The following is a 27,754-nucleotide window of genomic DNA, read 5'->3' as shown; positions in this document are numbered from 1 at the left end:
GCTGGTCCTTCATTCCGTCGCGAAACCTTGTCTTGGTTGCACGTCAGTTTAATCATTTTATGGACGCTCGCCAAATCTATTTTAATATACTGTTAGACTTAGAAAAGAAAATATTGTGAATTAAGTGAAGTGATTGTGAATTTTATTGCCCGAATCACGCAGGTTTGCATTTTTATGTTTAGTTTAAGTATGTACTGAGAATTTAGTTGTATTTCAAAATATTTTAAAATTTCGAAATAAACCGATATTATAAGTATCTAATGCGGGAAGTATTTTAAGTAAAAAAAAATTAGTTATATTTTAGAATGGTCTTTGATCTTTTTAATTAAAATATTACTTAATACGCATGAAATGTAAAAAATTACCTGCACTGCGGCCGTTAATTACAATATTTTTAATCTTTATATTACCTTAATTTTTAGTAATTACCTAAAACGAAACTTACTCTATTACGCCAATAATTATTTCAATAAAAAATGTCTTAAAACTTATATAATTTATTATTATTATTAGCTTTACTATCTGATTTAATTATAAGATCTATGGAATAATTTTTATGATCATATTTACTCTTGATACTCTGGGAGTAATTATTTTTCCCAATGTTTTTTTCCCAATTAAACCGTTTCAACTAATTATACCAGTTTCTTTTCATTACAAGGAAAACACAATTTGATAGAAAGAGACAAAAGAGCCTGAAATAGTTTGAGAGGTAGAGCCTGAATTAGACTACGAATAAAGGGGGATGTTTTTATTTCGCACATATCGTATCCGCATCTTAGCGGCATTGGTCAGACACGTCAATTAAGAAAATCTAAAAAATACAACTTTAAAATACGCTGTAATATTTACAATTATTTTATTATATGAGGATATTGTTCGTTATTAAAAAGATTAAAAAAAATTGACCATTTGATGCAATATAGTTATTCTGTTTTTTCGCATGACCTCCGATATATTACGCCATAAAACGCGTAATTTTTTACACATTACCTTTTATCTTAGCGTTCATTGATCCCTAATGGATACGCTTACGCAATTGTTCGCGTGGGAATATTGACAATGTTTTGTTTTGGCTCCGGCTTTGGGGAATAAAAACGTACACACAAGTCAATAATATTTTTAGTGAAACGCAAAATCCTCTGGGTATTGTCAGACTTTACTTTTACTGTGATTGCTTTAAAGTATATTGTTTTTCAAATGAACCCAAATCATCAAAGCCAATACAGCCCCATATTTTCCCGTACTATAGAGAGATATAGAGATCTATTCTAAAGATTCTTGATATTCTACACACGTTGCGATATCTGTTTACTTACAATGGTTGTTCCGATGCATACGCGTTTGAAAATTCTTAAAAAAGTTAAAGATCTCACAAACGCATTTTATTGAATTTGTGAAATTTTTTCGACAGCGGAAAACAACTAAAGACTGATATGAAATTTTTATACTTTTTATAAAATTTGTTATAATTTTAGGTACCTGTACTTCTACTACCTACTTACTACTAGGTCTATGTAAAGGACAAAAATAATTATGTTAATAATTATATATGTTTTAATATTTAAAAAAAAATTAGGAAAATTTTAATAATAAATAAATATTTTTTCAGATAACTTTAATATCAATATACTGTTAACTTATATATAAGAAATAATCTAAAATTATTTCCAATCCAGGTTTTTTGCGATGGATCACAACATTTTTTTATGATTAAAATAATAAAAAGTCCTTTATGCTGTTTAACTTACATGCTAAATTTAAAATGCCTGAAGAAATATGATATTTAGTCTCTATCTATATATCTATATATCTGTCCTTCGACAAAGGCCTCCTCAAAGATTTTCCAATCTTAGCGTAGAGATGCGGTGCGAATCCACATTTGACCCGCTACCTTTTTTTAATATCGTCTTATCCTATCTCTTATATGCCTGCCTTTCTTTCCTTTTTAAACAGGACCACCCCTTAACGATTATGTTCCATTTTTCCTTCGTGTCCCTTATTATATGACCCATCCATCTCAATCTCGTGAAATCTGAAACCTTGATAACCATTAATCCTTGACCAAGAAACATTTTAAGATCCTTTGTTAATATTAAAAGTGACATTAATTATAAAGATAAATACAAAATCTGCCCCAATTAAATAATTCTTTAAAGTCAATTCTAGCATGACTGTGATTCTGTGAAATTAATTATAATAATTGAGGTGCCGTGATACTGTTTCTAGTTCAATTCATTCATAAAAGTTATTAATGGAATTAAATGAAAATTTATTATTGATTTCTATTTCGAGGTAGAACTACTTAGTTATATTTATAACTTATTTAAATACTGAGAATTCTTATACAAAAAGTGACATTATAAATACTGTCGTACTGAATTGGAACGGGTTTGCTGTATTTAATTGAAATTAAATATTTCTTCGGACGCTTTGAGTAACTTATCGCATTATCTACAATCTCACTCAAGACGATTACTATTTCAACGGTAACGAACCTAGGACCCCTGGTTTAAATGTATGAGCATTTAAAAACCGTGATAATCATTAATCCTTGACTATGCAACATTTTAGGATACTTAATTAAAATGATAAACAGAAAAAAGCTGCCCCAATCAAATAATTATCTCGAAAGCGTTTAAAGTTTTTATTTTATAGGAAATAAACAGTGAGTTCTTTCTTGAACCCCTCAATCATATCTGTTTCTCACTGCACTATACTACTATACTAATATATTATATCATTAACATAGAATATCCTCGCGTTAATTTCTTCTATGTACTACTAGTACAAATTTATTATACAGTAATACTGGGATGGTCAAGGTCGCAACAACAAAAATTTTAAGAACCCGTTTGAATTTAAACCTGTTTTCTGACACTAACATTAGGAGTTAATGTATTACGATATGATTTAATGTTTTTATATCCGATTGGGAATTAAAAGTAGTATTGCATGCTATTGGACCAGGGCTTAAGGGCATTTTGTATGCAGTGTGTTTACGAGTTCATCTTGAAAAATGACAGTGCGTCTCCAGCGTGCGACTCTCAACTTTGAGGTCGTGCGTTCGTATTACGACTGTCAATAGTGCGCACTCTCTCGTACGGTGAATAAAATAGTAAAAAAACGATGGGGATGTTAGACACAGAACGCTGGTCACCAACTTGATCATAAAACAGATACAGAAATCTGAGGACCAGATCGAGTGGTGCAGAGTTTTGGTTTAAATGCTAACAGTAGCTGCGAGCGGTATCGTTTGAATGGTATCCAAAAATCTATTTATTTCTAATACTCGGTCTGCAACGCACTCGAAAGCCCCCCGGCGTTGCAATTGTCACGTGACACGCTATATCGTTTGCCTCCTGTCCCATGAAAAAGAACTGGTAGTCAAGTCATCATCATCGTCAATGGCTGTACACTGTACAGTCCTATATGGGCCTTAGCCTCTGCAAGTTTCTATCGCCATCACAATCTATCTCGTGCTTCTTGCGTCCAACTTCGAACACCAATTGTTTCGAGGTCCTTGACAATGTCTCATGACAGACGCGAAAGACCCCAACAAATTGAGTGCATATTTTATGATACAACACATATGAAACAGGAAAATAAATTAATTAATTGGCTTCTGTTGGTAACACGTAATAACTACAAGTATCTTCTGCAGTCGTCGTGCCATTTACATTGTAAACTAGCTGCCCCAGTGAACTTCGTTTCGCCTTGATATGTTTTTTTTACTTAAGCCTAACTTTTTAGTAGCTACATATTAACATAAGGAACATTTTTCTATGCTTTCCCATACAGGTTCGTTCGCTTTTCCACTTACTAAATAAACTTATTTTTTTATTTTGTTTTCAAATCATTCTCTCTAACATTCCTCAGAGTTCAAGGAATATTTTAAAAAAATACTCAAATTGGTCTAGGCGAGTTTTGCGCTTAGCAACATATTTTGCGATTAATTTTGTATTTATTTTTAATATATTTACAAATTAAAAAGAAACACAAGTGCAAATTAATTTTTTTTACTTAATAAATATGATTTTCGAAAACAGAAAGCCGTGTTATAGTGTCTCAATAGTAGAAACTATATAGTTATTACTTTATAAAACTAGTTAGTTAAAAGTTAACATATGCGTCTGGCTCAGAGATCTTATAATTCTTGGCACATATTCACGGCCAAGTTCAAGTTCGGCGAAGGTCGTATAAGCTCAAACTGCGCGGTAAGTTTGCGAATCGAAATCGTAAAGATTTATTCAAAAAATGTGACATGTTTAAATAAATTAAAGATATAATATAAGATAACTTAATATTACGAGCAGCGTTGGCCTAGTGGCTTCAGCGTGCGGCTCTCATCCCTGATGTCGTAGGTTCGAACCCCGGCACATATTATGGACTTTGTCTAATTTAAAATTCTCTCGAACGATGAAGGTATTGTGAGCGAACCGGCTTGCTTGGCTCTAAGCCCGAAAAGTCGACGGCGTGTGTCAGACACAGGAGGCTGATCACCTACTTGCCTATAATAGATAGACAAATGATAATGAAACAGATTCAGAAATCTGAGGCACATACCTAAGTAGGTTGTAGCGCCACTGTTTTTTTTTTAAATTTAATATGTAAGATATATTATATATATTATATAATATATACGACAACATCGTATAAATAGATCTATTTACATGGGGAAATAGATAATTTGAAAGATCGAGCAATAACAGTGAAAACCGGATACGTGCACTATATATTTTGTATTCACAAAATTGTAAATTTTGATTTAAGGGCCTAGTAGGACATGACGTCATGAGCTCGTTGTCTGACAGCTGACTTCTTGTATCGTGTTCTGTGGACATAAGAACTCTGTAAACGCATTACAATGGGAAGACTGTTTTTATTTATCTTTGGTAAAAACGGACAGTCTTCGGCCTTTTCCTTAACTAAAATTTACATTAATTATCATTACGAATATATATTATAATATATGAAATAAGAACAAAACTTTAAATAATAGATTATTGTACATAATTATGTAATTCACAATTATTGTATAATATTCAAGGAATATCAAACTTTTTGATACGGAATTCATGATTAAAGAAACGGCACATGTTCTTGATCAAGTTCAACAAAGGTTATACTACCTGCGTAATCCATTGTTAATCTCTCGAGTAATATTTTACGAAGCGTGACGTCATCATAATTAATCGTTAATCTTTGCTTAGCAATTAAAAATACTGATTTTAGAACTTTTTGCAATTTGAATTTTATTAATAATCTTTTTAAAATCTTAATTTTTTAGATTGTGCTAATTGCTAGGGTAAATTCTCGTTTTGTGGAGTTCAAAACATCTTTATCTCTCTCAATCGCATTCAAATACAAGTTTGTTGTTTTAGATGTAATATACCTCTGATGTATGTATGTTTATCGATTGTCACGTGCTTCTAACAAGTCAATTGACCGCAAGCCTATACAGCGATTGTACACGGCGCCTAGCTGGTACAAGCTCAATTGAGCAGTCATACCCGATTCCTTTATGGACATTACGGATGGTTAGAGATGAATAATTATATACACAGTTACAGGTGTATTACAATAGTATACGTATATAGTCCTGTCAAAGGACATACAACTAAAGCGAAAAGATTTAGAACTACTAAACTGATTTTAATACAGTAGTGTAAGAAAACTACATTATCGGTGAGTAACATAACACAGATTCTATTTTACTTTCAAAAAATGTAAAAAGTTTAACAATGACGAACGCGTATTACACTATTATAACAACAATATTATGTGTACAAAAATGTTGTCCGATATCTTCTCAAAAAAGTCTTACCAGTGCTTGTAAATCATAACTATTAAATATATAAAGTTGTCACATACTTAGCTGTATTAGCATTTGTATTTACTGTAAAAGTATGATTTTTTTGAAATCATGTTAATATGTAAGTCAAACTAGCTAATCAAGCTATCTTACTCTAGGCTCCGGTTTAAAATCTGCACGGGAAATTTATTTTATATTTATTCAAATATTGAATACCGAACTCGGCCACAAAAATCTGTGTGAATATAAATGTTACTGAACTACCCTTAAAACTTTATAATACGTGGCCGTACGCGTACACGTACTCGGTACCGCGTTTGTACCATGGTTTCAAATACCATACGAACTTTAGTTAAACTTTTATGTCTACTAAATTAAAATAAAAACGATATAAACATCCTAAGAAAGCGTAGTCGTAGTAAATATGCTTAAAATACGTAATGAATCATTCATTTTATAAACTACTATATTCAACCGAAGAATAAACCAGTTTCATGCCATTGTACACTTGTTTACAAATAAAGCATAGACTATTGTCATTATCCTATGGTAGTCATAATTAATTGTTTCTGTGGTGATTCTGTTAAATGTCAAAAGTCACCTGATAGGGTAATAAACAAACGGCGGTTTGTTGTTTACGAAAATTTAATTTTCACATAATTGTGGTCCCTCGTCGTCAATCTCTCACAAGAAGCAAAAACAATTTAATGGTTACATACGAGTATTATAATGTTTACTGTCATGGACTAATAATAAAAGCGCGGCCAATTATGGTATGTTGAGATGTTTACAAAATTATTCTTGTCCTTTAAACATGTAATATAAAATTTTCTGTTTTTATAAGAATTCTTATTAATTCGGACGTTTAACTAATGTACATTTAACATAATAATATCTATACATTGCTAGCTAATAGCTATACCTAGCTTCAACCGTTGTTGAATTTTGAAGCCTAACCAGCTTGTTTTAAGCTTGGTTGTAATTCTATTCTTGGTTCCTGGTTCTTAACCTAATAACAGTTGTAATTTTGTGATGCTGTATGTTTTACTATAAAAAATGGGATTTCAAATGGGCTATTAATAGTTTATGGACATTACATGTGTTTATTTCGAGCGTAACTATCAACGTTTGGACCGCGTCAAGTACAACCTCGCAAAAATAATTCACATTATTAAATGTAGTTTAAGTTTCGTAGCTGTACCTGGCGGTTTGACCCGCGTTAATTCGCCGATTAAATTGTGATATATACGTATATTCTTAATATATCAATGAGTCAAAACATTTTAATCAAAACCATTTCCGGAGATTTGAGCGTTAAACCGAGCAAATTAATGGTTCAGCTTTTAATATTAAACATTATATTTAATCACCGTTTAAAAAAATTCAATAGTTCAGCCTACTCTGACATCATGATTGCAGAATGTCGCACAGTAAACGTTACAGTAATTTAAGCAGTTATAATATAATTGCGACAAAACTATTACACACCGGATAACGCCTTAACAACTACAAAATAAATAATTTTTATACGATTGTTAGAATCAAATTTTTTTTTTCTAAAGACCATACGTTAACTTATCCTGAAAGGTATTTTTTTTTATTTAATTGGGTTTCCATGAATGTTTGAAAATTAAAGAAAAAAGTCCGTATTCGTAAATATATACTTTCGTAAAAAGAAAGCGGCTTGGCTTAGATGATATTCTAACATTTCATTTTCTTGTCCAGCAGGAAACTTGGCACTTGGCTTTAGTCGTCAAGCGATGAGTACATTTATGTACCTCGTTAAATTCGTGATTATTTTAACAATAGTTATTACATAATATATATATATGTATATACATATATATATATAGTGTTGTTATATATATATATCGTGCAGTTGGTATTATGTTCACACCCTAGGGCTGTATTTGCACTCAACTCATTAGTAATAAAGCATGCATTTATATTTTAAAAGTAAAATTATCTAAAGTTACAGGTTTTGATATATCTTTTTGTATGGATGAGTATTACTTTGTGCATAAAAATCTAAATGACGTCAAAGAATAGAATTTTGTAAGTATATACATTAAGTCGGAATACTGAAATGCAATTAAAAATCATTCGTATTAAGACTAATGTTTCAAATGTCCTTTGAAATATTTCGTCTTGATCGTGAATTACTTTTCAATATATTTTTAAGTAACAACCCTATTTAATTGACAATAACCTTTTGTTTAAAAATTACCATATATAAGACAAATGAGATGCAATAATTAGTTTACAAATAAGGTTCTGTTATATACAGTTTTGTTATGGAGATAGCATTCTTAACTGGAGCATTACGTAGAGCAGCATTATTATCTTCTACGTGAAACCACATAAAACGATTGATTGCCTAAAGTATTTATATAAATCCATTCTGTATTGTTTTTTATTAAATTGTGGTAGTGATGTGAACTGGCAACCTCATGTTGTATAGCAAAACGTAGTGGTATGCGGCTGTTAAAGCTACGGTTTCCTAGAAAAGCGGTGCCGTTAACTAACGGCTGTCATTTTACGGATGTTAAAAACGGCCGTCTTACGGGGGCCAAGCTGTGGTTTCCTAGAAAGTAGTGCGACCGTATTTTTGAAGTGTTATTCCAATTTCGTAATCTGAGCTTGTCTGTACTCTTTGGATTTGATGTTGTACATAATTTTTGACAAAATCAATTAATTGTTCATAATTTTCGCTCGTCCAAGTCATTGTATTAAGTAAATATGCGCACCGCTACACGCGAAGAACGTTGAACTACTGTTTGTCACCGCTATGACGGCCGTCATGCAAATGACAGCACCACTATTAGACGTTACGGTGACACTCAACGTTATCTAGAAAACCTACTCCGATGCTATTTATAGACAACGTATGGGTGACGTCACCTAACGTTACATTACGGCTGTTAGATAACGGCACCGCTTTTCTAGGAAACCGTAGCTTTACACTCAATTTTATAGTTAAAACGTACCAAAAACAATCCTTATTTGAATGAAGTATGCAGTACAACTTTTAATGTAATTTTATACAACATAGCATTTGTTACTGTTAAACCTTTTCATTAATCAAAATCAACAGACCTGGCTGGTAAGAAGTTTGTCATTGACGAAGTTTTCATCTGTAAAAAATATTTACGTTTTCTTTTGTTTCAGTTACCATGAACTCAGGCTGGCTGGCGTGGGAGTGTATAGTTTTCGCGTTGTTCATATGCGGGTCATCATGTTTTCCCCTATGGAGTCGGAAGAAGGATGCTGCAGCGGCCGGGAGTGCCAAAAGAGCCTATATTTTCGCTGGAGGAGGGGTGTCGGTACTCTCAATGATGCTGTCTGTGGCGAGGGGGACATTGGGCGTACGGTCGTTTTTAGGTAAGTGAGATTTTGGCAAACTAAAGTTTTACATAAATTGGTTAAACCATAAGTATTTTACACCTTCGTAGTGTAAAATATAGAGTGGATATATAGGGAAAAAGATTTTCGAAGTCGAATGAAATGTCTTTGAACTAATAGAAATAAATGATTGGCATTTCACATAAAAAACACTCTAGAGGGCATTATGAGGTCAAATTTTTTTTTTATTTTAATTGGATATGCTCTCTTTAAACACTTTAATACTGGAGCATATTTTATTCCAAGAAAGTAATATTTACAAGTTCTTTGTCTTGTACTGTAGTATTTATAAGATGGTCTAGACTCTAGAGTTTCTGTTCACATTAAAAGCTGCCCGCGCGACAGAGCAAAATCAGAATTAGATTAGTGATTAAATAAAAAAAAACATCTTCACCAGGTAAGGCGTGTATCTTTACTACGTACTCTGTTCACTAATACCCTTCAGGCGATTGAGAACCCCGTGACGGCCCAAGCCGAGGTCTGAGTCTCATAGGAGACGCCCTTGCGCTAGTCGCGGGAGAAGACCACTCCAGCCGAGCTACGCTCTCAAGTCCCTTTATGATATATCCCATCCTTCCATTTATCCCTCCTTTCCGGAGAACGCGTTTCGGCCGAAATTCACAGATGTCCAGATTGAGCATTCTATTAAACAAGCTGGATCTGGACATCCATAGTTGCTCACCTCAGACTTTGAGAGCGATTTTCGTTTAGTGTTTGTTTAAATTTTATTATTGTTTTGATTAATTAATTTCATTACTTCTTGTATGCTATGTTTGCCAGTAAGTGTTTGACACATTGAAAACTGTATTTTATTATTCTTCTGCTCCTTTGCATTTAGGGGCCCCTTCCTTTATAACAAATTCTCCAAATCTATGGACTCTGAGATCGTAAAACTATCCAGATACAAATTAGCGAGTCACATAGAAACTACACTAGCCAAATTGGATTTCGAATCCACAGAGGCATTACTACATATCTTGGTATGACTTTGAGGTTTCATAAACACAGACACAGTACACGATCATAACAACTTTCAGCTACATTCTCAAATACATGCGCAAACTCACCTATTCTCACACTCACTCATTCACTTCACACGTAACACTAAATTTATAACTATTATTGGTATTTTTTATTTTTTATTATCATTTTTTCATATCACATTTTTAAACTATTTTTAACATGTACCACGAAATAATTGTCTTCTAGTTACCCACAACACAGGGCCTCCCTAGTGTGGGGACTAGCGATTTCTGATTTCTGTAACAAACCTTTCTGTCATTAATAAAGTTTTTATTATTATTATTATTATTAATGTATTAATGTGCCAAGCGTTGGCAAGCTTTTATAAATAAATAAATGATAAAAAGCGAGATTCTATTTAAAAAAAATCTGTTACATTATTACTATGTTAGACAAATTTGATGCTCATTTGATAGTAAACATATCTTTTTCTGGTTTTTGCCGCTTCAATTCCTATTAGCTGGTTGATTCTGTTTCATTTTAGAAAAAAATAAGTGTTTTTGGAGTAATCTATCCAAGATATTGCCAGTACATTAAGTAATTCGCCTTCGTAGTGTAAAAAAGCCAATCCAATGAAACCCGGAAAAGTATGGTATCTATGCCAATATGAATTTCCTTTACTTATACTGTGATCTTAGCACATCACACAAAATTCCTTTATTAATACTAAAAATATATATAAGTTTATCGTAATCCAATAAAAGTTTAGTGATGGACACCTCTATATACTGACCCAGTATTCATGATTTTTGTTAAATATTTAATGTTGATTTCATCGATGAGGTGGTGATGTTAAAAGTCCATTTTGTTTATTTACGTACGTATATGCCACGTGGCTTGACAAGTTTCCAACAGTACACAATTATTTTTAGATTTCCACTAATGTTTGGGCATCGGTTGGAAAATTACCAAACTTAATACCTAATTGTTTTGTTAATCTTCGATCAAGTCCGGACGAAGTCGAATAGTAATATACCAATTTTAAACAATATTTTGAATATAAGAATAAAATTTATAGTGTTACTATAAGTATAATATCTTGAATCTGTTGAATGTTTAATAGGTAAATAAAATCTTATTTAAATCATACACGCCGTTACGTTCCGTAACCAAAAGTTTAGTTTTAAAATGTATGTATGTATTACTTTTTCCCTATACAATTATTAATAAAAAACACATTTGAAAATCTTGGCGAAAAATTGCATCGCTTTGGTAGTGCGTAGTCCAGCCAACCTGACTGGGTTTACAGCAAATTGACGCAATAAATACTATGGTTAAAATTTAAAACTGAGCAGTGTTGGCCTAGTGGCTTCAGCGTGCGACTCTCACCCCTGAGGTCGATTCGATCCCCGGCTGTGGACTTTCTTTCCAATGGACTTTCTTTCCATGTGCGCATTTAACACCTGCATTCACCATAATGTGTTCCACATCGTAAGGAAACCGACATGTCTTAGACCCAAAAAGTCGACGGCGTGTGTCAGGCACGGGAGGCTGATCACCTACTTGCCTATTAGATTTAAAAATGATCATGAAACAGATTCAGAAATCTGATGCCCACACCTAAAGAGGTTGTAGCGCCACTGAAAAATTTAAAACATGGGTTTAAAAATTGTTATGGAGTAAAATAACTTATAAATAATCCTTTTTAAAACGACAGTAGAAAATATTAATTTCTATACCTCAGTCACGTGACCCGGTCACAGATTAGTCGAATCGATAATTACGTACCATGCCAGTAAATGTCTTTGCCTGTCATAATGATATGTAATATTATCTTAAAGTTTAATTTCGTCGTTGACTGTTTTTGATTGAGTATTTGTAATTTAAGTATGGTAAATAACACGAACATTGACGTTTGTTTACGTGTTTACTGGCATGATAGGTCGTAGGGACTGGTGCGACGCCATCTTGTCTAGAGAAGCGTTTTTGCGGGTTCTTGAAATTAATGATACATTTGAATTTTTAAAGAATTAATATATATGTAGGTCCCATAGTCATGAATGAATAATCTAAAATGGGTTTTTAAAATTGTTTTCATCTTTTATTTTTCTAGTTCCAAGATAGAGAGAGAAACACAATGGGCCCCAAGGCCTTTTCGTTGCCGTATAAGTTTTATTGCGGATATGCCTTTAAGTTGGATTTTTTCCACATAAACGAAAATATGGAAAAACAACTACAAAAAACTAAGCAATTTAAATAGCATCTAATTTGTGATGAGGTGGTGGTATATAATTATTAATAATTAAAATGTTTGAAAAACCCAAGTACCTACGTTAATGCTTTCTGAGAACATAATGATACAAAATAACATATATTTAAATTTTTAATATATTTTTTTAAATAAATACATTTTAACTCTGTTTTTGTTAGTAACATTTTAAATTTATGTTTAATTTTCATTATTGCGTTCGAGGATGCTTTTAATCCACGCCATGGATTTATTTATTTAAGCATTATCCTCAAGTGGTGCGGCTTAAGGCCCTATCCCAGCACGAATTGCTGTGTCAGTGTCTCGGGGTGTCTCGTGGTGCGCAGTGAAGAGCTGGATCACTAAGGCGCGAAGGCCCGTAATAACAATTAGTTATGTAATACATTAAATCAATGTAATACTATCAATTTTTGTCTGAAATGGATTACTTAGTTGGCGATAAAATATATCGTGTAAATTTCAAAGGTTGGTTTGGTGTTAAATTGCAGTAAATCTGCTTACGTGATACTTGTTATCACAGTCTGCTAAATAGCAGGCGTAAATGAAAATAACGCTTCAGCGTGAGGCCCTCATCGCTGAGGTCGTAGGTTCGATCCCCGGCTGTGCACCAATGGACTTTCTTTTTATGTGCGCAATTAACATTCGCTCGAACGGTGAAGGAAAACATCGTGAGGAACGGCCCCTAAACAAAATCACTTTTTCAGGTTAATTTTGTCACGTTTAACGAAATGAAAAATAATAAATGATGTCCGTCTCCAACGTGCTGAAACACGTGCTCGTTAAAAGATTATGGAGACGTACAATTTATTTCCGTGGGGAAGTATAATATACGTCATGTGTTAATGCTTTCGATCGATGTCCGCCTTCCGATTATACGTTTTTGTAAATGTTATATACATTTGTGTTTTGTTAGGTTTGTGTAGAACCCAACCGAAAACCTCAACTCAACAAATTTATAGTAAAACTTTGTTAAAGATTTTGATTTATGGATTTCCTTTAGTATGCTTTTTACAGAAATATTTTAGAAGTTATAGTTCTTTTGCCACGTTAGGGAAAAATTATTAGAGTAAATTTTTACGATGCGCGCGCACACCGTCATATAACCGATACCCTGAAGTTAGCTATAGTCAATATTTTAGTTTTTTTGAAGTTATATATTGGCGCGTAAGGGAAAAATTATGAGAGTAATTTTTTCTATTGTTAGTGTTGTTTTTTCTACAAACGTTGAATATGGCGAAATTTAAATTTTTCGAAAAGTTTTTTATCTTGTTACGCCAAAGAAGTATAACTTCTAACACGTGTACATAAGTACACACAAGTTTTTTTATTCATAATTTATAAGGCTATAAGAGAGGAGCGGAGGTGGGTTTATCCCAGCGAAAATAATTGAACCTGACGTGATTAATAATTTTTATGATTGTTACTGCTGTTAACCATTTTGATATTTAAAAGCTAGTAGGTAGACCTTTTTACGTTCTAACTAAACGGGAAGAACAAATTAAATATTTTGTAGTTTCTTATCAAGGAATTAAATAACAATACATAAGCTATATTATTATGATTACTTAAAGAACTATATATACATCGAAAACATGTTATACAGAGAATGATCTAATATTATACAAAATTATAATAAATAACAAGTTGTAAAGTTTTATAACACCTTGGCGCCATATTAATCTTATAACGAAAAACGTAATAAATCAATAAACTACATTAATAAAAAATATTTTCGCCTTTTTATTGTATACATAGAATAAAATCGTGTCTTAAGAGCAATATATTGTTATTATTATAGATGAATTCTATCTGATGTCCAGCAGTCCAGTTTTTAGTATTATACTGTGAAATAATCCTACTAATAATAGTACTTAAGCCGTATATTCTGCTTTTTGTCTCGTTTATTTATAAACAAAGTAACACTAGAGTAAAAAGGACGAAAACACTGAGGGAAACAATAAATAGCGCCTTTATATGCCTGACACACACCGTCGATTTTTGTGTCTTAAGGTGGGAACTGACCAACGTTACGAGGTGTAATGTAACATGTAATGTAGTGTTACACAGCGAGCATTCGTGCAGTCAGTACGTCGTGTTACGGGGAAACCAGCGAGCAACGAGCCGCTCGTTGCTCGCTTTGAGTGCTCCACCCGGCTGTCGGTTTTTTGGCGAATCCTTTGACTGTTACGCGGTTCAGTAATCACGCGTCGCACGTCGCGAGTGATCATGATTATGATTTTCTATAAATTGTGTCTTTTTTAAGTACTTTTGGTCCAATTAAATTCAACAGTTCTTCAAAATCGAGACCTGCGTACAAAGTTTTTATACTGTCCAGTAATCATTTGGTTTTTAATATTGCAATCAATATCAAACCGCCTGTGTTTTTAAATAAATTTTATGTCCAGTAACATTTTTTCTTCTTCTTAATTTGGATGAAACAATAATTAAATAGAATGAAAGATATCAACATTATCACTATCATATCTCGTGAACACTGGCGGCGAAAGTGGAGCACAGAGTTTTGACGAGCATGTTACGCCGATTTTAGAACATAGCGTAACATGCTCGATGCGTAACACGCTCGATGCGAATGCTACATTACACCTCGTAACTTTGGTCAGTTCCCACCTTAAGACATGCCAGTGTTCTCACAATGTTTTACTTCATTGTACTAGCGATTGTTAAATACGCACATAGCAAGTTTATTGGTGATCAGAGATGAGAGCAAGGGTTATAATGGCTCATATTATTTTCCGAAGCCAAGTCGGGTCATTTCCCTACTCAATAGGTTTAATACTAGTTTGCCTTAATGATCATAGAGGAATAAATTTGAATAAATTTTATGTAAAAATGCCTCTAATAAAAAACGCACAAAAAAATGTTCAAACCTGTCTATTGAATACGGTTTTTATGTTCTCGAACGTTATCGCCTAGTCTTGAGTCGGATCTATATAACATTTGGTCAAGTCATGGAAATAGATCTTATAACGTCTAAACATTAGTTTTTTTTTTATAGAGCAAACGGGCAGGAGGCTCACCTGATGTTAAGTGATACCGCCCATGGACACTCTCAATTCCAGAGGGCTCGCAATATTACTCCTTATTCCAATACACAGTTTTGCTTACATACCTATACATTGAGGGTGATTTAGAAACGAGACTTAAGTCTGCCATACGTCAAAAATGTGTTGTAGGACATATGAGAGATATGGTTCGCGCTATCTGACGTTTCTGAATCCACACTCTAACAAATCTTCGCTCTGTAACGGATAAATATAGAGATATAACGGATTTAAATGTAATGCTAATTTCTGTGATAATAGTTATAGAAGATTATATTATCGCCTTTTACTACGCCACAGATATAAAACAATCTATATTCTTTTTTCAGGGTTTCCATCTGAGCTGGTGTACTTCGGATCGTCAATGTGGGAGACCCTGTATGGAATGATTTTGGCGTTTCCTGTGGTCTGTTTGGTGTTTATTCCTGTTTACTTCAGACTCCATACGAACTCTGTGTATCAATATTTAGAGGTAAGGATTGACTTTGCGTTGAATTAACGAAGGCTAGTTAGCTCAGCCAAGTTTCTTGGATTAACTGGTTTTTCATGTCTAAAATATTTTTAATGAATTTTAGATACAGAAATACCAAAATTAATAGGGTTTTATCTTGGTCTCTGATGGGCCATACACACTTAAAAGTACTTGTAAGTTAATTGTCACTTTGACAATTTACTTTCGAATGAATTAATGAAATGCAATAGTAATTCCGAGGCGAAGAACAGCGTTGCCCGTGTTGATTGATGTTCTAAATCAAATTTAAATAGTTCGGGAGCGGTCAAACGGAATTCGAGATTGTAACTTGAGATACAAATAAGACATCCGTCCAATTACTAGGTAATATAGGTTACTTGATTTTGTTATTTGATTTAAGGGGTTTTTTAAATAAATAAATTTTGCCCTGAATCTAAGAAAAGTTTTCCTAAAATCTAGTATTATTTACAATTTCAATAACCCGGATCTCATTTTATACTATATTATCATAATTAATTACTTCTTATGGAATATTATTGTTTAATGTGACACTCACGAGTGTAAAGATAATTAGTTTTTTAATTGCGGTAAACAAAGATGACCATTATACATCTCCACATAACTGTGTTATATGAATGTCATATGAATGTAACATAAAGCATCTTTAACATTAATTAGTAACTTTAATACTTATTAACAACGAAAAAAACTGCGTAACGTATTATTGTATTAGTATATTGCATTGTATTAGTGTTGCAATATTCTTTATGAAATAAAAATATTGGTTGTTTGTAAAGTAGGTTTACGATCGAGATGTTTACGTGATAACGTCTTATTGGTGATATAAGTTTTTGGGAAGTAAGGAATTAATGAAGATAACAATTTTTTCAAATTTTAAATTACATCTATCGTTTTATTCACACTTTTGATGATAAATTTCGGGTGTAAAATGACAAGTTTACTTATTCGACTATGATATACATTTTTCTTCATACATTCACGGAATGACTGGCAGCGCTCGAGATGAGACGGGAGATCGGACCGTCTCTCTCTCGTTATACCTGCGATCGCGCTCGTGAGGTTTTGGTGTGACACAAGTTTCTGAACATGTCACCCGACTAAAACGATTTTAAAGACGTTATCACGTCAATATATATCTTAAAGTAACCGTCGAGAATTAGTGTTAGTGCGACTCTGGTCTGCTAAAAATGTATTGGATTTTGACATCCAGGAGACATGGTTTGCGCTATGTCAAGATTCTGATCTTACCCTCAAACAGGCGTAACCGTTCAAATTTATATAATACTAGCGACCCGCCCCGGCTGATACTAAATACACTACAGAAAAACTGTACCGCCGCAAACGCTACGTCCCGCAATTTTTAAATCTGTAAAATCTTCTAAAATATTCACTTAAATCATACGGTGTAAAGAGCCATATAGATCTATATTAAATGAACAATGTATTCAAGGTATTTGATTGGTTATGGATTAATGCTGTATTGGTTAAAATCGCTTCGAAAATTAGCCATTATTTGTCGTAAAAAGTAAATGACAAAAAAAGTTATTGTGGGTTATCCATAACAGATAGACATATATCATCATGGACTTTTCTGTAGACCTTTTCAATGTGTACAATACTTAGTACATTATTTTGATAAAACTCGTAGGGTTCAGCCTGCGTTTGCAATGTAAGCGGAAAAAATGTAATTATTTACGACATCACATTAGAAACCTCAAAAATAACAGTACTTTTCCACTATTTAATGGATGGTATTATACATATAAACCTTCCTCTTGAATCATTCTATCTATTAAAAAAAACTGCATCAAAATCCGTTGTGTAGTTTCAAAGATTTAAGCATACAAAGGGACATAGGGACAGAAAAAGCGACTTTGTTTTATACTATGTAGTGATACTAGCAGACTCGGCCAAGCGTTGCTGTGGCTAAGGTTTTTGTTATATTACATAGTAGTAAACTATTCAAGGGAAACGGTAGGAGAACGTATGTGAAAGGTAGATAACTTATGTGAAAACTTTGAAACTTTTAACACAGCGCCATCTGTTAGAATTGTATCAAATAATAAATAAATGTTTTGCAATAAAATAATATTGAGACTATAATTTGAGATTTAAACTACCCTATCTTTTAAGTTGGATCAAACTACACACGTTGTGCAAATTTTATTGATATCAGTTCGGTAGTTTAGGAGTCCATTGAGGACAAACATTGTGACACGAGATTTATATATATTAAGATGTTCACGTGATTAGTTTTATATACTTCCCATACAGAAAGAGAACGTATGGAGCCTGTCGCTAAATACTCGTATAAAATTTTAGGATGTCGATAAAATGAGCAGTGTTGATGGCTTCAGCCTGCGACTCTCATCCCTGAGGTGGTAGGTTCGTTCCCCGGCTGTGCACCAATGTACTTTCTTTCTATGTGCGCATTTAACATTCGCTCAAACGGTGAAGGAAAACATCGTGAGGAAACCGACGTGTCTTAGATCCAAAAAGTCGACGGCGTGTGTAGCATAGGAAGCTGATCACCTACTTGCCTATTAGTTTGAAAAATGATCATGAAACAGATTCAGAAATCTGAAGCCCGTACCTAAAGAAGTTATAGCGCCACTGATTATTATTATTATACATCAATAAAAACCTCGTATTAATATGGCAAAAACAACACATTTAGTTTGTATTTTCCTTGAATTAAAGTAATTTCACGCAGTTCACGACATACGTGTGACTATCGTAATTATTAGAGACAATTGCAAGCTATTTATTTTAATGTCAATGTGCTAACGCCTTTTATGTTATTATTCTTTATTCACGTACAAACGAGCCGAAACATACGTTTTGTATTTGGGGCGTTAATTGGAAATGACAATATTTATTGAGCTTTCGAGAATTAAAAGTCGTGCGAATAGAGTGCGTGCTATGGAGGTTGGATAGTAGGCATGATCTGGCGAGAACTAATACAATTTATTATTCATACCTAGTATCAAGTCCCTGTTTTTGCATATTGCATAAGGGAATTGTAAATCGACTCAATGCGTAAATAATAGTGGACCAAATGTTCTTGGTCTAAGTCGCTATTATTATAATTTTAAATAATAATATATATTTAACAAGAAAACTCGCTTATTAATTAAGCCCTAGTTCGAGATTTGTACCCGTAAATCCAGTATGAAGATGTCTAAGACCTTAACTCCATTTTCAGATGCGTTTCGGCTCAAAATCAGTTCGTCGTCTTGCGGCAGCTACTTTTCTACTCCGCCAAGTACTAAACCTAGCGGTTACAGTATATACGCCCACAGTTGCATTACACGCAGTCCTCGGCTTGCCCCACTGGGCGTCCGCTGCTGCGTTGACTGTGGTCACTGTGGTTTTTAATTTGTTAGGCGGTTTGGCGGCAGCTATAAGGTTAGTAAAAATATTGGAACACCTATACATAAAACCACGTTGACGGCGATTGAGGTTAGCTAATTGATGTTTTGCTGTGTTACAAACCACATTCCAAATTTATTTATTCACATTAATATTTAGAAAACAAATTAAAGAAGTTACTATGAAGCAATTCCCAAATCAAGGGCGTAGAGCAGGCGAGAGTGGCCACGTATTTGGTGATATTGTAAAGAATCATTGACACAATGTTTATCACTGAGCACACTTTATTTAAACACTAAATTAACTCGTAAAGGTCTTTGTTCCTTTCAAATGTATTTACTTTAATTTCTAGCGAGTGCACATGAATGCATAAATCGTCGCTGTAGAATGATAACCTCGTATGTCCAGAGAACCAAACATTACAGAAAACGAAAAAAAAATTTCATTTCGTCAATGTTCGTTAAAATATTATTATGTGTTTTTGTCCATAGTTTTGGATGGTAAAAAGGACTTATTTATTAATAACATAAATAAGTCCTTACTTCATGACTATACCTGTTAAATGACATAAGAGTCTAAGAATAAAAAATAAATGTTTTTTTGCCATACGAGGTTCTCATTCTACAGTGACGAAACGTAATTTCGTTAAAATAAACACATTTTTGTTACCTCACTTATTAAATCTCTTTTAATATTTCAGAGCCGATGTAATTCAAACGTTGACGATGGTGATTGTAAGTGGTGCTTTCATCATGCAAGCTACAATAAAATCCGGGGGACCCGCACAAGTCCTACAAGATAACATTGATGGTGGAAGAATGAAGTTTTTCAAGTGAGTATTTACTTATTCACATCAAAATCTGTTTAGTAACTAATAAATACAAATATATTTAGAAGAGGGTTTTAAAAAGTCACAATTCTTGTATCTACTTTCTTGAATTTCAATGCAGTAGGTAACGACTAATGTTACACGTAAATGTAAATATTGTACGTAATGTAGCGACACTTATAATTCGAGACTATAATCACTGCAATGACGTCATAACGCGCTAACGAAGTTAATCCGGCCACTAATGATATATACAACTTCTTGACCTTGGCCAATGGGGCCTTCGATCAGTGCTTAGACTGGTCAACGATCCTCCCATTAATTTGGAGAACTGTACACTATTATCCACAGTAAACATTATGATTACCTTATTAATGTATTAAACACAGCGTTTAATACATGGTAAATCTACTAAATAGTTTATAAATAGAGAACGCACTAGGGTATTCTTAGTAAATTTTAATATTTTGTTACGTTTATGTAACGCAAACACGGGAAGACTGCTTTATTAATAGTCTTCTCGTACATAAATAACTATTTATTTGAGAGAATGCTAATACAAGCTTAATTTTATAATATAAAAAGCTTTTTTTTCCTCAAATATTTAAAGAAGATATTTAAAATTACATTATTGCAACTATTTTAAAACAATTATTGTGTGTTTTAACGTAAATAAGAATTTAATTTATTATTAAAATATTTGTCGAGGAAGGATAGTGGACAGTCCTGTAACCTAATGGGAAGATCCTCGATTAGTCTGATCCGAAGACCCCAAGTGGGTAAGGTCAAGAAGTCTTATATATTCTCAGCAGTCGGTATAACTGCGTAAGCGCGTTTCAGAGTTTGACGTCATCGCCATCATATTAGCTGTAGATTGTAAAATTCAAAAATCATTTATTCACGTAGGTAACACAATGTACACTTGTGATTCGTCATTAAAGAAATAAATATTAATGCTTCTAATTTTACATTTACTGCCAGTTCTCAAATCAAGGGCGTTGAACTGAAGAGAAGAACTGGCAAACTCTCGGCCACTCTTTTTAATCGCCATGTTTTTTTTTTTACACAATGTAGATGTTGCTAGTTGCTACATAGTTATATGAATTATAAATGAAGTATTTGCGAATGACTAAACCGCTTCATATTATGGTCACATAGTTTAAAACCATTTAAAAAGTTATTTTTTAGTATTAGTGTAATATTTTCAGAGATAATAATATCTTCTATAAAAATGAAAAAACAATGTCAAACCTATAAAATTAATAACATTCCCCTATTTCCAGCTTCACTTGGGACCCAACAGTCCGCGTGGACACATTCTCCGCCATAATCGGTCAGCTTTTCATGTCCGTATCAATATATGGCTGTCAACAGACCTTCGTACAAAGATACTGTTCAATGTCCAGCGAAGCTAAAGTCAGAAGGATTCTCTTCTCGAATGTTCCAGCAGTTTCTGTCCTCTTCAGCCTATCCTGGGTGGTCGGGATGGCCTTATATTCCCTATATAGATACTGTGATCCTCTTATGAGTGGAAGAATCAGTGCCCCAGATGAAGTCCTGCCGTTTTATGTGCAAGATCAATTTGCTTTTCTGCCAGGAATGCTTGGTTTGTTTTTGGGGAGTATCTTCAATGGAGCGCTAAGGTGAGTTTGAATTAAAATGTCAACGATATATTTAAGTTTTCCAAATGGCCGAATTTACGCGCATCTTTATAATGAAAGGATAATATTATCATACACTTACAAAATGGTTGCTTATCCCGTAACCGTGCACTGGGACAAAGGGTATTTCATTGATCTTTTTTAAAGAAAGTTGGTGATTTAGCCTAAAGACCATTGGTGCACAGCCGGGGATAGGACCTACGACCTCAGGGATGAGAGTCGCAAGCTGTAGACTGAAGTATTTCCGAACCAATTCGACTTAGGGTCCTTCAAGAAAAGAGCGTACGAATTCTTAAAAGGTCGGCGGCGCGCTTGCGAGCTTTCTGGCAGTGCGAGTGTCCATGGGGGACGGTATAACTTAACATCAGATGAGCCTTCTGCCCGTTTGCCTCAAGTAACATAAAAAATAGGGTGCGTGTACTTATGTACGCGCGTAAGTTATACTTCTTTGGCTTTATTAAAAATAGTTTTTGATTACATGCAAATAATTAATTACAATCAACAATCAAAGATTGGAAAAGGCGTAATTATAGTCAATAAAGTTCAGTTTACATTTGAAAAATTAAATAAATAAATATTTATTATTATTCTCTTACATTAAGTGTAACATAAATTCTATTATTATTCGAATGTTGTTTTTAAATTATATCCAATGCCGTAGCATCTTCCGTGGGCAACTTTATTCTGTTAATTTTGTGTCACGGTGCTCACGCATCGTAAAATTTCACTCTGATAAATTTTTCATAACGCGCTTAAGAAGTTTAACTTCAAAAATAAAGCAGTAGACTAGGTCAAAACAATAATTAAGAAAAACTAAATTGTACTTTTGATTTTAGTTTCCTTGTCTCGAATATTAACTCGCTGTCAACCGTGACATGGGAAGACTTTGTGTCATCAGCGCCAGCCTTCAGGGACATCACTGACAAGCAACAATTGACTGCCATCAAGATTATTGGCATTATCTATGGTGAGTACTTAAAAGAAGATTTCTACATAGACAAAGCACAATAAACCTATAAATCTAGCACATAATGGATTTAGCTTTTTTATTAAGAAAGTAAAATAAACTATTTCAATTAATATTTTCTGAAATTTGTGTTGTGATATTTTAATTGTTTTTTTTTGTACTTTTGTTTGTTCGCAATTGGTTTTTTATGAGTAAATGTAGCTTATGAGCTTAACAAAAAAAAGATACACAAAAGGGTACAAGGAAGAAGTGGCTATTTCATACGTTCTTGTTCCTGGCACCTCTAGATTTTAATTGGTTTGAAATTAAAAAAAAAACACGTGTTCAATTTGAATATCACGTTATATTTTTAGTAACGTACAAAGTTATTGGGGACTTTGCTTTTTTGAAGATTTTTTAAGTAAACGATAAACCATTAATAATTAAAAACTCATTTCAGCAATAATTATAATGATTATGTCGCTGTTCGTACGGTTCGTCAATGGGGTGGTAGAAGCGAATATGCTGGTAACATCGGCGACTTCTGGGGCGCTGCTGGGTGTGTTTTTGCTGGCAACCCTATTCCCTATGGCGAATGGAAAGGGGGCGTTATGTGGCATGATTGTCTCTCATGTAATGACGATATGGATGGCCATGGGGAGACTGCTTTATGTTAATTCTAAAGTAGATATGCTGCCACTGTCCGTTGAGGTATGTTCAAAATCCACACTATTAAAAAAAAAAGTAAAAAATCACACTATTAAATAATATTTCGTCATAGTCGTAGAATAGTGACGGATCTGACAAATAGTGAACTTTACAGGACAGCCATTTCAAAATAATATACCTAATCTTGTTTTTTGTCATAATTTTTTTAATTCATATTCTGTTATTATGAAAATTGGCATACAAGCAAACAATAGGGTTTCTTTTGTAACAAAATAAAAATAATAAAATTAAATTACACAGTTTTCTAGAAAAATCATGATAATTTTAAATTTAAAGCACATGATTTTTTTATAATGTAGCCGTAATATTTAGTCAATGTAGTATCCAAATATGATAAAAAGTGGATTTTGGATTTTTTTCAAATCCGACATTGTTCTACGATCATGACGACTTGACTGTAGAAGAGTTTTGAAATCCGTTCAATTGTTTTTGAGTTTTTTTGTTAGAAACATACAATAATACAAATCCTCTTTATAATATCAGTGAAAAATATTATCAATTTAGATGTAATGTAATTATATCATCAAAAATCCTAACTTTAAATTTAATCGCTCCAAGTTGTGAATTACGAAACACGTTGTATATTTCCTAAGTATTTATTATATATTATATCAAAATTTATTAATACAATAATTAATGTCAGATTTAAACCAGCCAAACTATACCATTCCATTCAATATACCATTCAAACTATACCCAGTTTCTAAACTCAATACCTAGTTAGAATAGGCATATAACGGACAGCTTTTAACTTATACTTTAATTCCGAAGTCGTAAAAGTCCTAAATATTTTCAGACCTGTCCCAATGCAACTGCCCGAGCACTGAATCCGCGACATATGGCTGTCGTTGTCAATGAGACACTGTCGCGGTACGCCCCCGTCTTCGAAGCTATTGACAGTAGTCATACTGCAAAAAAGGCCGTTTCTGATAATATAATGTAAGTATCAGTCTTGACACAGCCTTAGGCGAAAAGCTTATGCATTTGTCTTTAGTAGGACAAGATCTTTGCCTGAAGAACAGAAAGAGAAGAAATTGCCTGGCATCATCCCCTTCGAAGTAATTCGAGGCTTGGCTTGGGCGCTAGCCTTTTGGAAACTAGCAAACTGTGCAATCGACCGGTTGCATCAGTATAGGCCGGCAATGCATCCACTTATAAAATGGGTGTAAATGGCTCCGGGTTTTTTAATGGATAACCCGTAACCTATTTATATTTAAAAAAGAATAAATTTTATGTTTTGTAGCTATTCCGACCAAAACTAAATTCAGTAGTCATATTTAATATTTTAGCCAACCTTAGAAAAATTTAAAAATTTAATTTTTTTTTTTGGAGTTTATGGCCTGGTATCTAGACCTTTAGGCCAATAGAAAAATTTAAAATTCTGATAATTATACAGATTAAATCCGATAGAGTCATTTCTTGTAAATTTACGATACAATATTTATTAATTACTAGCAGACCGGCCAAGCGTTTCTGTGGCTAAGGTTTTAATTATATTACATAGTAGTAACCTATTCAAGGGAAACGGTAGGAGAACACTAGTCATGGGGACCACCATGCTTTTGTGGTGGTTATGCCATTAAATTGTAGCTTATGTGAAACGTTGGTACTTTCAACACAGCGCCATCAAATAATAAACAAATATTTTGCTATAAAATAATATTGCGGGTATAAATTGAATTTTAAGTTGGATCAAACTACACACGGTGTGCAAATTTGATTGATATCGGTTCTGGTAGTTTAGGAGTCCATAGCGGACAAACAACGTGACACGTAATTTATATATATTAAGATATAGGCTAGTCTTAGTTATGAATAATTGAATTTAAAAAAAACATATCTATGGTGCCTTTTCTTTCAGGTTTGACAGCTTAATGAAATTCTACTCAATATCCTACATGTGGTATGCCGTAATAGGGACCTTAGTCTGCGTACTTTGTGGAGTAATAGTTGGCTATCTAACGAACCAGGAATCGGACAAATTTGACGAGCGACTTCTCCATCCGTTGGTGGCGAGAATGGCCCGCAAATTCCCGGGAAAATCACATACATTCACAACGCCAGATAGGGAGAGAACCTCAGAGGAAAATGAAGCTTCTGATAAAACGTGTGATACCATAGTTGAGGAACAAAGAACTCAGACCGGACTTGCTGGTAATAAAATATATTATATTGACAGTCTAGAGCCGATGAAAACTAGGCTATGATAGGTAGAGGAAGTGATGTGTGCCAATTTTGTATATAAGTGTATATAAGTAGGGATATTTAATTGTATGATTTGTATGTTGATTTTTGTAAACTTACTTTGTTTACTGAACGTTTTTGTGGGTTGACCAATGACCATGACCACTATTAAAAAAGTTCCTTAAAAATTGTGAATTTGTTTTCTTATGCAAATATTTTATTTAGTCTAGTGTTGTATTCACGCTAAATCGTCCTTACTAAACCCATAACACTAATTTATGAAAGTTAATTGTCAAAGTGACAAATGACAGTGACGTGTGCAATTAGACACCAGTGCAATGTAAGGTGTTTCAGGTGCGCTCTATTGGCATATTTTTCAAAATTGAGTCGACGCAATGCGCAGGCGCAATTACAAATTTCGCTTAAAATATTTGTATGAAATTGGCAACAAAATTCCTACAAGTATATTCGTTACCCATATTATTTAAAAATATATTTTTGGACTTTATTCAGCTTGGCAGAAATTAAATTACGCGTTTTAAACGGCTTATTTATCTTCGTATAATCCGCAAATAATGGTTAACCAGTGTTTTGTAATAATAAAGTTTTTAAACATCTAAACAAGATGTACTTTTATGGCATAACTTAGATATAAAAAAGACAGTCTTAAAGACAAAATAGTTTTTGAGTGTTATTTATTCCTAATAAGAGCTGTGAATCATGCTAATTATAATGCTAAATCTGATGTACAATTAAACTAAACCAAGGCTGTTTCCACAGGATCATAGGTGGTTTAAAAAAAAATCTAAGAAAAAATGCTTTGATAGATTCATTCGCGTTTTGGAATGCGTACCTAAATCTCTGATTTAGTACATATGTAATTCTTAAAGAAATTTCTAACACTTCCCACATTTAGTTTTGTAACTACGTATTTTTATTTACTATTTTGGTATATTTACAATAAATTTGAAGCAACAAATGAACTAATTATTATTAAATACATTTTTACTCCAATGGTGTAGCGACGAAGTGACCTTGGCTTTCGAAACTAGTTTTTGGTTTTAAAAATATATATTTTGTCCATCAGAAGTAGCATTAACCCAATAAAAACTTAAATAGGATTAGTTAAGAATTTGAAGTGCAATTATTATGATTTTTAAAACGTTATAGTGATAGTTAATATTAACTTGACTGTGATTATATATAATATTGATGACTGAATCATGAATTTATTATATGTTTTACGCATGCATGAAAATATATATAAGAAAAAGATAGCGAGTTTTGTTTGGAAGGTCAAGCTATATTCTATAAAAATCCATTTTTAATGTACAAAGTATCAACTTTAAACACGCATCGACGCTCAGAGTAGACTATTAAAATTACTATTAGTAAAAAATATTGACACGCTCACAAAATATAAACATATATAGAAGATATATACAATATAAAGAACTCAACTCAGCTACGTAATCTAATTGATTTAAGGAAGTATTTAAAATATCTAGTACTTGTTTCCATTTTCTGTGAACTATAATTTCCTATGGAACCTATTCCTAATGCATGACTCAATACGGCTGTAATGTGAATGTGTCCATTATACCTTTAGTTATCGCTGACCAAGACTGTTGTAACGTACGAAACTTCGAGTTTGTGTAATAAAATATATTTTATAAATGAGAAGATAATGTTTAATCATCATAAATCAATCGAATTGCACTATTTTAACTATCTCCATCTCTTTTCATCCCTATTTGATAGTAGGAGAGGAAAGAGTACTTTATTTAAAAGAGTGCAATCAGACTGATACTATGTAATTTAAATAGGGTAAATTTATGAAATGAATATACGTATATGGATGTGCTTAGTAACTAGACGTTGTTGTTTTTATCCTAGTTTGTTCTGGGCTGTATTAATTAATGTATTATTTAGTGATCATGTTGTATGTGTTGTTGCCATTATGTACTTATATTGATCAGTATTAAATGCGAATATTTTTAGAGAAAAAATAAAGATATATTTTAACGAA

At 33.0% G+C, this 27,754-nt stretch overlaps 1 protein-coding gene across 2 annotated transcripts; it reads left to right on the top strand.

Moving 5' to 3' along the window:
- On the top strand, positions 1-27,754 carry LOC125054663 (sodium-coupled monocarboxylate transporter 2). 2 transcript variants are annotated; one of them, XM_047656677.1, is made up of 10 exons: positions 1-162; positions 8,984-9,196; positions 15,841-15,983; positions 19,210-19,412; positions 20,077-20,208; positions 21,489-21,848; positions 22,703-22,833; positions 23,273-23,523; positions 24,338-24,480; positions 25,403-27,754. In XM_047656677.1, exons 2-10 carry the CDS (start codon positions 8,989-8,991, stop codon positions 25,746-25,748), a joined length of 1,917 nt encoding a protein of 638 aa, XP_047512633.1. In that variant the 5' UTR covers positions 1-162; positions 8,984-8,988; the 3' UTR covers positions 25,749-27,754. The 2 variants fall into 2 exon arrangements, with proteins under 2 accessions (XP_047512633.1, XP_047512634.1); XM_047656678.1 differs by lacking the exon at positions 1-162 and adding an exon at positions 6,569-6,588.

The sequence above is a fragment of the Pieris napi genome, chromosome 12 (assembly GCF_905475465.1).
Source record: "Pieris napi chromosome 12, ilPieNapi1.2, whole genome shotgun sequence".
NCBI lineage: Eukaryota > Metazoa > Arthropoda > Insecta > Lepidoptera > Pieridae > Pieris > Pieris napi.
This window is presented reverse-complemented; position numbering and strand designations above follow the sequence as displayed.